This window comes from Pseudorca crassidens, chromosome 10 (assembly GCF_039906515.1).
Source record: "Pseudorca crassidens isolate mPseCra1 chromosome 10, mPseCra1.hap1, whole genome shotgun sequence".
NCBI classification, from domain to species: domain Eukaryota; kingdom Metazoa; phylum Chordata; class Mammalia; order Artiodactyla; family Delphinidae; genus Pseudorca; species Pseudorca crassidens.
The window spans coordinates 42,305,086-42,318,460 of NC_090305.1; the positions used below are offsets into that span (position 1 = coordinate 42,305,086).

At 35.7% G+C, this 13,375-nt stretch overlaps 1 protein-coding gene across 1 annotated transcript in view; it reads left to right on the forward strand.

The window, feature by feature from the left end:
- Positions 1 to 13,008, forward strand: part of TINAG (tubulointerstitial nephritis antigen) — a 94,200-nt gene extending 81,192 nt beyond the window's left edge. Inside the window, exon 11 of the mRNA XM_067753461.1 lies at positions 12,874 to 13,008. Coding sequence (XP_067609562.1) covers positions 12,874 to 13,008 — 135 coding nt within the window. The remainder of the gene's footprint in view (positions 1 to 12,873) is intronic.
- Positions 13,009 to 13,375: the final 367 nt, after the last annotated feature.

Genomic DNA, 13,375 nt, shown 5'->3' on the forward strand with positions numbered 1-13,375 from the left:
CAGAAGGATGAGAGAGAGAATGAAGTGGAACAAATATGTGAAGAACTGACGACCAAAAGTTTTCCAAAATAGAAAGACACCAACCTAAATTCGGAAGCCCAATAAACTCTAAGTAAGAGAAACTAGAATTTTATATCCAATGACAACTTTCTTCAGAGAAGGCAAATCAGAAACATTTTCATTCAAACAAAAGCTAAGATAACACAGCATCAAAAATATAAAGCAAAAGTTACAGAAGAAAAGAGAAAGACAAATCCACAATTTTGTTGTATATTTCAACACATCCCACTTATTACTTCACAGAGTAAGCAGCTAAAATATAGGTAAAGATATAGAAGGTTAAAAAAAACTATTAGCTAGCTTTATGTAATTAAAATTCATAGAATACTAGATACAACTATTAATGAATATACATTCTTTTAGTGCATATGGAATAGTTGCCAAAGTTGACTATATGCTGGGTCATAAGGTAAGTTCAACAAACTGAAAGGATTGAAATTTTACAGAATATGTTATGTCAAAACTTGTGTTACTTAGCTAAAGCAGTACTTAATGTAATAGAAGATGCATGTATTTGAAAAAAAGAAAGGTTAAAACCAATGCATATATTAAAAAAGGAAAAGTTGAAAATAGTAATCCAGTAAGCTAGATAAAGAACTCAGACCTCCAAAAAATAGAATGAAGGGAATGAAAAGGAGAAGGGCAGAAATCAATGAAAAAAAGTGGACATACAATAGAGAATATCAAGAGGGCAAAGATATGACTCTTTGAAAAGATTAAATTCCTAGGAAGGATCATAAAGAAACCAAGAGAGAAAAAAAATTAACATAGAAATGAAAAACGAGGACTTTTTTCAGTTTCAATAGATATTAAGTAGGTAATATAAGATGCTATGCAAGCATTATGCCAATATATTTGAAAATATAGATGAAATGAATAAACTCCTTGGAAAGCAAAGCATGAAAACTCACACAAGGTGAAAACAGAAAAGTCTAGTTATAATACTATTTGAAAAGCTGATTCTGTATTAAAAAGAAACTCTTACAGGAAACACCAGTCTCTAATTGCTTCACTGGTAAATTCTCCCAAATATTTAAAGAACAAATGAAATCAATTTTATGTCAATATCTTTTAGGAAATAGAGAAAAAACTGTTCCCAACACACTTCATGAACCAGCATAACACCAATACCAAAACTTGACAGGGACAACACAAGAAAGGAAAACTACTGGGCAATATCTCTTATGAACACAAAATTCTACACAAAATATCACATCTGTAAAATATATTAAAAGGACAATATACTATGATCAAGTGAGGTTTATTGCAGGAGTGCAAAGTTGGTTTTACATGTAAAAGCAATGAATATAGTTCCTCACATGCCAGACTAAAGATGGAAAAATAAACATGATTATCTTAATTTGTACAGAAGATGCAATAATAACAGTTTTTTTGCCACCTGCCCCCTCATACGTACTCTCATAAATCCTTTCCAAACACGGTAACTTCAAGATCATTAGGAAAAAGCAATTTCTGATTTCTAGACTCTCTTCTACAGGGCTCACATAGGCAGAATAATCTCCCTTTTAATTAACTCACAGTCAGTTGATTGGGAATTTGAATCACATCTTCAAAATCTGTTCAACTTTGTGAGATAACATAACCTAATCACAGAAGTGATATCCCATTATATTCTCAGGTCCTTCCCACACTCAAATGGAAAGGATTATATGGGGAAACTACACAAGGGAGGAGGAATTTGGGGGTCATTTTAGAATCCTGCTGACCAAAGAAGTCATTTATGATCTAAAACCTCAGAAAATTAGGAGTAGAACCTACCTTCCTTCACCTTATAAACTTTATCCACAAAAACCCTATAGCTAACATCATAATTAATGGTAAAATACTGAATGCTTTTCCCTTATCACTGAAAAATAAAACATTCATTCTCAACATTTTAATCAAAATTTTACTGAAGGTTCCACCTAGTGCAGTAAAACAAACAAACAAACAAAAAATAAAGGGAGGTGTGGAAAGAAATATAACTGATGTTATTTGTAGATGACATGATTATGAATATGGAAAATCAAAAATATATATAGAAATAAACTATTAGAAACAGTAAGCATATTTAACAAGTTTTCTTGATATTAGAAAAATATAAGAAACAAATTATAGTTCTATATAATAACAAGAAACAATGGGAAATTAAAAATAAACATGACCTAAAATGATGTAACTAGACCAGTCCCTCCCATCAGGAAACTTCCACAAGCCTCTTAGATAGCCTCATCCACCAGAGGGCAGACAGCAGAAGAAGAAGAACTACAATCCTGCAGCCTATGGAGCAAAAACCACATTCACATAAAGATAGAAAAGATGTAAAGGCAGAGGGCTATGTGCCAGATGAAGGAACAAGATAAAACCCCATAAAAACAACTAAATGAAATGGAGATAGGAAATGTTTCAGAAAAAGAATTCAGAATAATGATAGTGAAGATGATCCAGGACCTCGGAAAAAGAATAGAGGCAAAGATCAAGAAGATGCAGGAAATGTTTAACAAGGACCTAGAAGAATTAAAGAACAAACAAAGAGAGATGAACAATACAATAACTGAAATGAAAAATACACTAGAAGGAATCAATAGCAGAATAACTGAGGCAGAAGAACGGGTAAGTGACCTGGAAGAGAGAATGGTGGGATTCACTGCTGTGGAACAGAATAAAGAAAAAGAATGAAAAGAAATGAAGACAGCCTAAGGACCTCTGGGACAACATTAAACATAACAACATTCGCATTACAGGGGTCCCAGAAGGAGAAGAGAGAGAGAAAGGACCTGAGAAAATATTTGAAGAGATTATAGTTGAAAACTTCCCTAACATGGGAAAGGAAATAGCCACCCAAGTCCAGGAAGCACAGTGAGTCCCATATAGGATAAACCCAAGGAGAAGCATGCTGAGACACATAGTAATCAAATTGACAAAAATTAAAGGCAAAGAAAAATTATTGAAAGCAGCAAGGGAAAAATGACAAATAACATACAAGGGAACTCCCATAAGGTTAACAGCTGATTTCTCAGCAGAAACTCTACAAGCCACAAGGGAGTGACATGACATATTTAAAGTGATGAAAGGGAAGAACCTACAACCAAGATTACTCTACCTGGCAAGGATCTCATTCAGATTCGATGGAGAAATCAAAAGCTTTACAGACAAACAAAAGCTAAGAGAATTCAGCACCACCAAACCAGCTACACAACAAATGCTAAAGGAACTTCTCTAAGTGGGAAACACAAGAGAAGAAAAGGACCGACAAAAACAAAAACAAAACAATTAAGAAAATGGGAATAGGAACATACATATGGAAAATTACCTTAAATGTAAATGGATTAAATGCTCCAACCAAAAGACACAGATTGGCTGAATGGATACAAAAACAAGACCCATATATATGCTGTCTACAAGAGGCCCACTTCAGACCTAAGGACACATACAGACTGAAGGTGTGGGGATGGAAAAAGATATTCCATGCAAATGGAAATCAAAAGAAAGCTGGAGTAGCAATAGTCATATCAGATAAAATAGACTTTAAAATAAAGAATGGTACAAGAGACAAGAAAGGACACTATGTAATGATCTAGATATCAATCCAAGAAGAAGATATAAAAATTATAAATATATATGCACCCAACATAGGAGACCTCAATACATAAGGCAACTGCTAACAGCTCTAAAAGAGGAAATCGACAAAACACAATAATAGTGGGGGATTTTAACACCTAACTTACACCAATGGACAGATCATCCAGACAATTAATAAGGAAACACAAGCTTTAAATGATACAATAGACCAGATGGATTTAATTGATATTTAGAGGACATTCCATCCAAAAACAGCAGGTTACACTTTCTTCTCAAGTGCACCCAGAACATTTTCCAGGATAGATCACATCTTGCGTCACAAGTCAAGCCTCAATAAATTGAAGAAAATTGAAATCATATCAAGCATCTTTTCTGACAACAATGCTATGAGATTAGGAATCAATTACAGGGAAAAAAATGTAAAAAACTCAAACACATGGAGGCTAAACAATACATTACTAAATAGCCAAGAGATCACTGAAGAAACGAAAGAGGAAATCAAAAAATACCTAGAGGCTAATGACAATGAAAACACAGCAATCCAAAACCTATGGGATGCAGCAAAACAGTTCTAAGAGGGAAGCTTATAGCTATACAAGTCTGTCTCAAGAAACAAGAAAAATCTCAAATAAACAATCTAACGTTACACCTAAATGAACCAGAGAAAGAAGAACAAACAGAATCCAAAGTTAGCAGAAGGAAAGAAAGCATAAAGATCAGAGCAGAAACAAATGAAATAGAAACAAAGAAAACAATAGCAAAGATCAATAAAACTAAAAGCTGGTTCTTTGAGAAGATAAACAAAATTGATAAACCATTATTAGGCAGACTCATCAAGAAAAAGAGGGAGAGGACCAAAATCAATAAAATTAGAAACGAAAAAGAGAAGTTACAATAGACACCGCAGAAATACAAAGCATCCTAAGAGACTACTACAAGCAACTCTATGCCAATAAAATGGACAACCTGGAAGAAATTGACAAATTCTTAGAAAGGTATAACTTTCCAAGACTGAACCAGGAAGAAATAGAAAATATGAACAGACCCACCACGAGTAATGAAACTGAAACTGTGATTAAAATCTTTCAACAAATAAAAGTCTAGGACCAGATGGCTTCACAGGTGAATTCTATTAAACATTCATAGAAGAGCTAACACCCATCCTTCTCAAACTCTTCCAAAAAATTGCAGAGGAAGAAACACTCCCAAGCCCATCCTACGATGCCACCGTCACCCTGATACCAAAAGCAGACAAAGATACTATAAAAACAGATAATTACAGACCAATGATGCAAAATTACAGACCAATGATTCAATGATGAATATAGATGCAAAAATCCTCAACAAAATACCAGCAAACAGACTCCAAAAACACATTAAGGGCTTACCTGGTGGCTCAGTGGTTGAGAGTCTGCCTGCTGATGCAGGGGACGCGGGTCCGTGCCCCGGTCTGGGAGGATCCCACATGACGTGGAGCGGCTGGGCCCGTGAGCCATGGCCGCTGAGTCTGCGCGTCTGGAGCCTGTGCTCTGCAACGGGAGAGGCCACAACAGTGAGAGGCCCGCGTACCGCAAAAAAAAAAAAAAAAAAAAAAAAAAAAAAACACATTAAAAGGATCATACACCATAATCAAGTGAGATTTATCCCAGAGATGCAAGGATTCTTCAATATACGCAAATCAATCAATGTGATACACCATATGAACAAATTGAAGAATAAAAACCATATGATCATCTCAATAGATGCAGAAAACGCTTTTGACAAAATTCAACACCGATTTATGATTAAAAACTCTCCAGAAAGTGGGCATAGAGGGAAACTACTTCAACATAATAAAGGCCATATATGACAAACCCACAGCAAACATCATTCTCAATGGTGAAAAAACTGAAAGCATTTCCTCTAAGATCAGGAACAAGGCAAGAATGTCCAGTCTCACCGTTGTTATTCAATATAGTTTTGGAAGTCCTAGCCACGGCAATCAGAGAAGAAAAAGAAATAATAAGAATACAAATTGGAAAAGAAGAAGTAAAACTGTCACTATTTGCAGATGACATGATACTATACATAGAGGATCCTAAAGATACCACCAGAAAACTACTAGGGCTAATCAATGTATTTGGTAAAGTTGCAGGATACAAAATTAATGCACAGAAATCTCTTGCAATCCTATACACTAATGATGAAAACTCTGAAAGAGAAATTAAGGAAACACTCACATTTACTATTGCAACAGAAAGAATAAAATACCTAGGAATAAACCTACCTAGGGAGACAAAAGACCTGTATGCAGAAAAGTATAAGACACTGATGAAAGAAATTAAACGTGATACAAACAGATGGAGAGATATACCATGCTCTTGCGTTGGAAGAATCAATATCGTGAAAATGACTATACTACCCAAAGCAATCTACAGATTCAATGCAATCCCCATCAAATTACCAGTGGCATTTTTTACAGAACTAGAACAAAAGCTCTTAAAATTTGTATGGAGACACAAAAGACCCCGAATAGCCAAAGCAGTCTTGAGGGATAAAAATGGAATTGGAGGAATCAGACTCCCTGACTTCAGACTATACTACAAAGCAACTGTAATCAAGACAATATGGTACTGGCACAAAAACAGAAATATAGATCAGTGGAACAGGATAGAAAATCCAGAGATAAACCCACGCACCTATGGTCAACTAATCTATTACCAAGGAGGCAAGGACATACAATGGAGAAAAGACAGTCTCTTCACTAAGTGGTGCTGGGAAAACTGGACAGCTACATGTGAAAGAATGAAATTAGAACACTCCCTAACACGGTACACAAAAATAAACTGAAAATGGATTAGAGACCTAGATGTAAGACCGGGCACTGTAAAACTCTTAGCAGAAAACATAAGAAGAATACTCTTTGATATAAATCACAGCAAGATATTTTTTGATCCACCTCCTAGAGTAATGGAAATAAAACCAAAAATAAACAAATGGGACTTAATGAAACTTCAAAGATTTTGCACAGTAAAGGAAACCATAAACAAGACCAAAAGACAACCCTCAGAATGGGAGATAATATTTGTAAATGAATCAATGGACAACGGATTAATACCCAAAATATATAAACAGCACATGCAGCTCAATATTAAAAAAAACAAACAGACCAATCCAAAAATGGGCAGAAGAGCTAAATAGACATTTCTGCAAAGAAGACATACAGATGGCCAAGAAGCACATGAAAAGCTTCTCAACATCACTAATTATTAGAGAAATGCAAATCAAAATTACAATGAGATATCACCTCACACCAGTTAGAATGGGCATCATCAGAAAATCTACAAACAACAAATGCTGGAGAGGGTGTGGAGAAAAGGGAACCCTCTTGCACTGTTGGTGGGAATGTAAATTGATACAGCCACTATGGAGAACAGTATGGAGATTCCTTAAAAAACTAAAAATAGAATTACCATATGACCCAGAACCCAGAGAAAACCATAGTTCAAAAAGACACATGCACCCCAATATTCATTGTAGCACTATTTACAATAGCCAGGTCATGGAAGCAACCTAAATGCTCATCGACAGATGAATGGATAAAGAAGATGTGGTACATATATACAATGGAATATTACTCTGCCTTAAAAAGGAACAAAATTGGGTCATTTGTAGAGATGTGGATGCATCTAGAGACTGTCATACAGAGTGAAGTAAGTCAGAAAGAGAAAAATAAATATCTTATATTAACACATATATGTGGAACGTAGAAAATGGTACAGATGAAGTGGTTTACAGAGCAGAAATTGAGACACAGATGTAGAGAACAAACGTGTGGACACCAAGGGGGGAAAGCGGTGTGGGGTGGGGTGGGGGTGTGATGGATTGAGAGATTGGGACTGACATGTATACACTGATGTGTGTAAAATGGATGACTAATAATAAATAAATATATAAATAAATAAACAAAAAAAATCATAGTTTTAGAAGCGACAAGGGAGAATCAGAGTGAAGTGTTAAAAAGAAAATTTGTTTAATCCAACCCTTACTGGTGAAAGTATGTTATACTTCATATTGAATCCTAAAATAACAGATTTGATTGCCAGTCCCTGAAAATTAGGATATATTTTAGACTCTTATATTTGTGTGAAATTCTTTGGATGGGATATGTCATTTTACTAAGGGTCATAATTATTGTAATTCATAATGAACTTATTGCCTTTTCTTACATATATTGCATCTAGTTCATAATTATTTCTACTTATATCTATAGCAGTGAGAGAAACACCTTGCTGTCTTTACTTACAGAAATTAAAATTCCAGGAGAGAGAGGTATTACTCTCCAGGAAATTTCTGATCTGAGAGTAGACCTGACATTACCAAAATAATTCTGATTATATTGCTGTAGTATCTGTAGTGTTAAATTTTGTGTAAGAATTGCGGCTTTTTGTGTTCCAATTCTGAGGATTCACGGTATTGATGACTACTATAAAGGTCTCAGTTATGATAGCTGAATATACCATGTTTCCTTCCTTTACTTTTGGACCTTTCTATTAAATAGGTGATTGTACTTCTCATATTATCCTCTATGTCTCTCAACCTCTCTTTCATATTACCTCTCCCTCTTGCCTTCTGGGACTTTGCTTAGCTCTTTTAGTTCCCAGATTTTTTTTTTTTTTTGGCTGCACTGTGCAGCACATGGGATCTTAGTTGCCCCACCAGGGATCGAACCCGTGCCCCCTGAAGTGGAAGTGCAGAGTCTTAACCACTGGACTCCCAGGGAAGTCCCTCAACAATATATTTTTTATTTTTGAAAAACTGAGAACAAATTACAGAACTATTTCTGAAAGGAAAGTGAAGTGCTGTCTCTATTAAATGAAGGTTTAATTTAATAGAGAGGAGGAGATAAGCTGGGAGGAGATAAGCTGAACAGAGTCTCTAGGTCATGGTCTGGCTTTTTAAAGAGTTATACTGAGTTATTCTTTTTAAGGAATATTACTGGGATATTTAGTAGGCAACATCAAAAATGAACCCTAGGGAATACAGAAGTGTATCAGTTTGCTAGGGCTGCCATAGCACAGTACCAAAAATTGGATGGCTTAGACAAAGTATAGGAAATATCTAGTTAGGGGCATAAACTGCGACTGTCCTCTGTCCAGTTTCTGCTATACTGCACTCCTGCTACATCTTTGAGGAAAAATTTAGCAAGTTTCCAGGGAAAACACAGCTTTACTTTGAAGTATTAGAATTTTCTATGTATGATAGTCTTTCCAGTTTTATAAATATTTTGAAAAGAAAGTAATTATTTTTGGTCTATATTTGTTTCTTGGTTTTTTGAAAATGCAAGTGACTTAGGTTTAATGACTAATTTCAGCTTAAAGCCTTTTATTAATGTAACCGTTGTGAAGAAAATAACCTTTTTGCCCAATTAAAGTCCTAATACAAAAAAAAAAAAAAATGATGTAACTAGTTAAAAACCTAGGGAAGTATTTCCCTGGTGGTGCTTGAGAATCCACCTGCCAATGCAGGGGACATGGGTTCGAGCTCTGGTCTGGGAGGATTCCACATGCCGTGGAGCAACTAAGCCCGTGCACCACAACTACTGAGCCTGCACTCTAGAGCTGATGAGCCACAACTACTGAGCCTGCATGCCATAACTACTGAAGCCCGTGTGCCTAGAGCCCATGCTCCGCAACAAGAGAAGCCACTGCAATGAGAAGTCCGTGCACCACAATGAAGAGTAGCCCCCCACATGATGCAACTAGAGAAAAGTCTGTGCGCAGCAACGAAGACCCAACGCAGCCAAAAATAAATAAATAAAAACCTAGGGAATATGTCAATGAAAAATGTGCAAGATTTTTAGTGTTATGAGAAATTAAAGAAGACCTAGCTAAAAGGAGAATTATACCATATTGATGACCTGGAAGTCTCTAGGTTAACTTTCCCAAATTGATCTATTAATTTAGTAACATCCTAATCTATGTCCCAGCAGAGATTTTTTTTTTTGGAGGGGGAGAGAGGATTATACTGAAAAGATGATTCTAAACTTTAAATGGAAATGCATAAGACCTAGAGTACCCAAGATAGTCACAGTAAAGAACAAAGTTGGAGGATGTACACTATCAGGTTTCAAGACTATATAAATCTACAGCAATTAAGACAGCATTTTAGGGCTTCCCTGGTGGCGCAGTGGTTGAGAGTCTGCCTGCCAATGCAGGGGACGTGGGTTCGTGCCCCGGTCTGGGAAGATCCCACATGCCACGGAGCAGCTGGGCCCATGAGCCATGGCCACTGAGCCTGCCCGTCCAGAGCCTGTGCTCCACAACGGGAGAGGCCCCAACAGTGAGAGGCCTGTGTACCAAAAAAAAAAAAAAAAAAAAGACAGCATTTTATTGCCAGCAAATTTGATTTAGCAGCACATTAAAAGAATCATTCACCATGATCACATGTGATTTATACCTGGTATGCAAGGATGGTTCAACGCACATGAACCAATCAATGTGAAACATCACATTAATAGAATGAAAGAAAAAATTATATAGCAATTTTAATAGATTCAGAAAAAACATCTGACAAAATTCTACATTTGTTAACGATAAAAACTCTTAACAAGTATAGAAGGAATGTACCTCACAGATAACATTATACTTAATGGTGAAAAGTTGAAAGCTTTTCCTCTAAGATGAGATACAAGACAATGGTGCCCATTCTCACCACTCCTATTCAACATAGTATTGGAAGTCCTTTCCAGAGCCATCTGGCAAGAAAAAGAAATAAAAACCATCAGAATTGGAAAGGAAGAAGTAAAACTGTCTCTATTTGCAGTTTATATAGGCATACCATGTTTCATTGCACTTCACTTTATTGCACTTTACAAATATTGGTATTTTTTGTTTTGTTTTGTTGTAGAAATTGAAGATCTGTGGCAATAGGCCATATTGAATAGTCTATTGGCACCATTTTTCCAAAAGCATTTGCTCACTTTGTGTCTCTGTGTTACATTTTGGTAATTCTTGCAGTATTTTAAAACTTCTACCAGCAAAAATATTTCAACTTGCTAAATAATCAGATGATGGTTAGCATTTTTTAACAATAAAATATCCTTAATTAAAGTATGCACATTTGTTTTTAGATGTAATGCTATTGTACACTTAAAAGACTACAGTATAGTGTAAACATAACTTTTATATGCACTAGGAAACCAAAAAATTTATGTGACTCACTTTATTGTGCTATTCATTTTATTGCAGTGTTCTGGAACTGAACCTGCAAAATCTCCAAGGTATACCTGTTTGGAAAATCCTAAAGACTTCACCCAAAAGTTTTTAGATCAAATCAATTAATTCAGTAAAATTACAGGATAACAAAACTAACATACAAAAATCAGTAGCCTTTTAGACACTAGCAACAGATTATCTGAAAAAGAAATAAAGAAAACAAACAATCCCATGTACAATAGCATCAAAAAAAAAAAGAAAAAACTTCGGAATAAACTTAACCAAGGAGGTGAAAGGTCTCTACTCTGAAAACTATAAGACATTGATGAAAGATATCAAAAATGTCACAAATAAATGAAAAGGTATCCTGTGTTCATGAAGGAGAAGAATTGATATTGTTAAAATTTCAATACTACCGAAAACATCTATATCTTCAATGCAATCCCTATCAAGATTCCAATGGCATTTTTTACAGAAATTGAAAAAAAAATCCTAAAATTTATATGGAAACAAAAAAGACCCCAAGTAGCCAAAGCAGTCCTTTGAAAGAAAAACAAAGCAAGGAGTATCACATTTCCTGATTTCAAGTTATACTATAAATTTATAGTGATCAAAACAGTATGATACTGGCATATAAACAGACAAATAGATTAATGCAACAGAACTGAGAGTCCAGAAATAAAGGTGGAAGGGAAAATTGCTTTTAATCAGAAAGTCAGAAATCTGGGGAGAATGCAGACTTGTGTCCCCCAAAAACCAACTCCAAAGATTCTTCTTGGCCATGAAAGTTTTAAAGGGAAAAGGGGAAGTAATCTCAGTTAATCATTGGGATAGGGCGTCAGAGACCTTGCCATCCCCTACTGCCTGCAGGCTTGTGCACTTTTGTGATCTTTCTTTAGTTTCTGTCTTGTTCACACAGTTTGTTCTGGAGATCACTGAAGGGGAAGCTAGGGAAGAGATCTGGTCATCTGTTAGTTATTTATTCTTCATTTCTACTTCTTTGATCTATGGGAAGAACCAACAGATTAGGCAAGGTAGTGTGTGATCAAAAGATTTGAAAACTGTGCTTGGGTCAGAGATGAGCAGAGCGTGGGGGTGGACGGTTTAAGTTTAGTTAAAATATAGCTTTGCTAAAGTGACAAGAAAAGGGGTTTCCTGCTGAGGACTGTTTCCTGCAAAGAGCTGTTTACATCCCTGTGGGGTTTTTTTCCTACCCTTTTAAATTCATCCATTTCAGTTCATACAGAATAATGTAATCAAAATATAAATCTGTCCACCTGCACTCCTGCTGGAAGTAACTCAACAACTTGTCATCATTTTCACCATTATTTTCTCAGTATGGATTTCCTCTCCTCCCCTTCTAGCCTCATAAACTACCAACCTGCTTCTGTTTTATGATCTAATGATAACAATTTTATTGCTTCATTTCTCTGCTTCATGCTGCTTCATGCTTTGATATTTATGCTTTTACTGTTTACCTGAATCTCCCTTCCTCCATGTTTTTAATCTGGTTAATTTACTCCTAGGCTTTAATATGCATCACATGTGGTACATCATGACAACTTCCCTGAACCATTTAGATGAGTGAGATGCTTCTCCATGTGCATATATCTACCTTAGTACTTGCCTTACATTGACCATCCTTCATTAGACCATAAGCAGGTCTAACACAGGATATTTTTTATCATGGTTCCTCCCGTGCTTAGCACAGGGCCAGTCACATAACAGACACTCTGTAACTGCAGCGTGTGTCATTTTCTGATGTGGCATTTCAAAGTCTCATATGTTATTATTGTACTCTGGGGGAATTCATCAATTCTGGTTATCATGAACATGAGTATATATGCATATTAATATAATTAATGAATAATAAATTGTTTTGTTCTTCTTTTCAAAATGTGTAGGTTCTTAATAATCACAATCTATAAGTCAAAAGCATATAAAGCTACATAAGAGTCCCCTGTAACTTTACAGGTTGGATTAAAAAATATCCAAGTATTATTCAGTTTTTTTTTTTTTTTTTTTTTTTCTGCAGATTGCTGCTAATTCCTGGGGAAAGTCCTGGGGAGAGAATGGCTATTTCAGGATTCTTCGAGGAGTAAATGAGTCTGACATTGAAAAGTTGATTATCGCAGCTTGGGGCCAACTGACAAGTTCAGATGAACCATAACAAAGCACTAAATTTCCATAAGGCCAGGCATTCAAGTCACCCTTTAAGTTGAAATTAAGCAACGTGACGTTCTCTGTGACAGTGGAATCTCTGCCTCTTCGCCTTGTTAGTATAACATGCTTGTTTTCGTTTCACCCTGGGCTCTAAGCTCCTGCTTCCTTTATATTACCGAGTATGTAAAAACACTAACAGAGCATGGAGAGTGGCTTCAAATACCTTTCGAGTTCCCTGGCAGTCTTTATTTCCCTCTCCTGACAATGTTCTTTTTGACTTTTATCATTTAACAGTGTGATGGCACTTGTTCTAAACATTCACAGCATTTGTTTGTAGATGTGATCTGGTTTCTCTCTCTTTGACCAATGAGAAC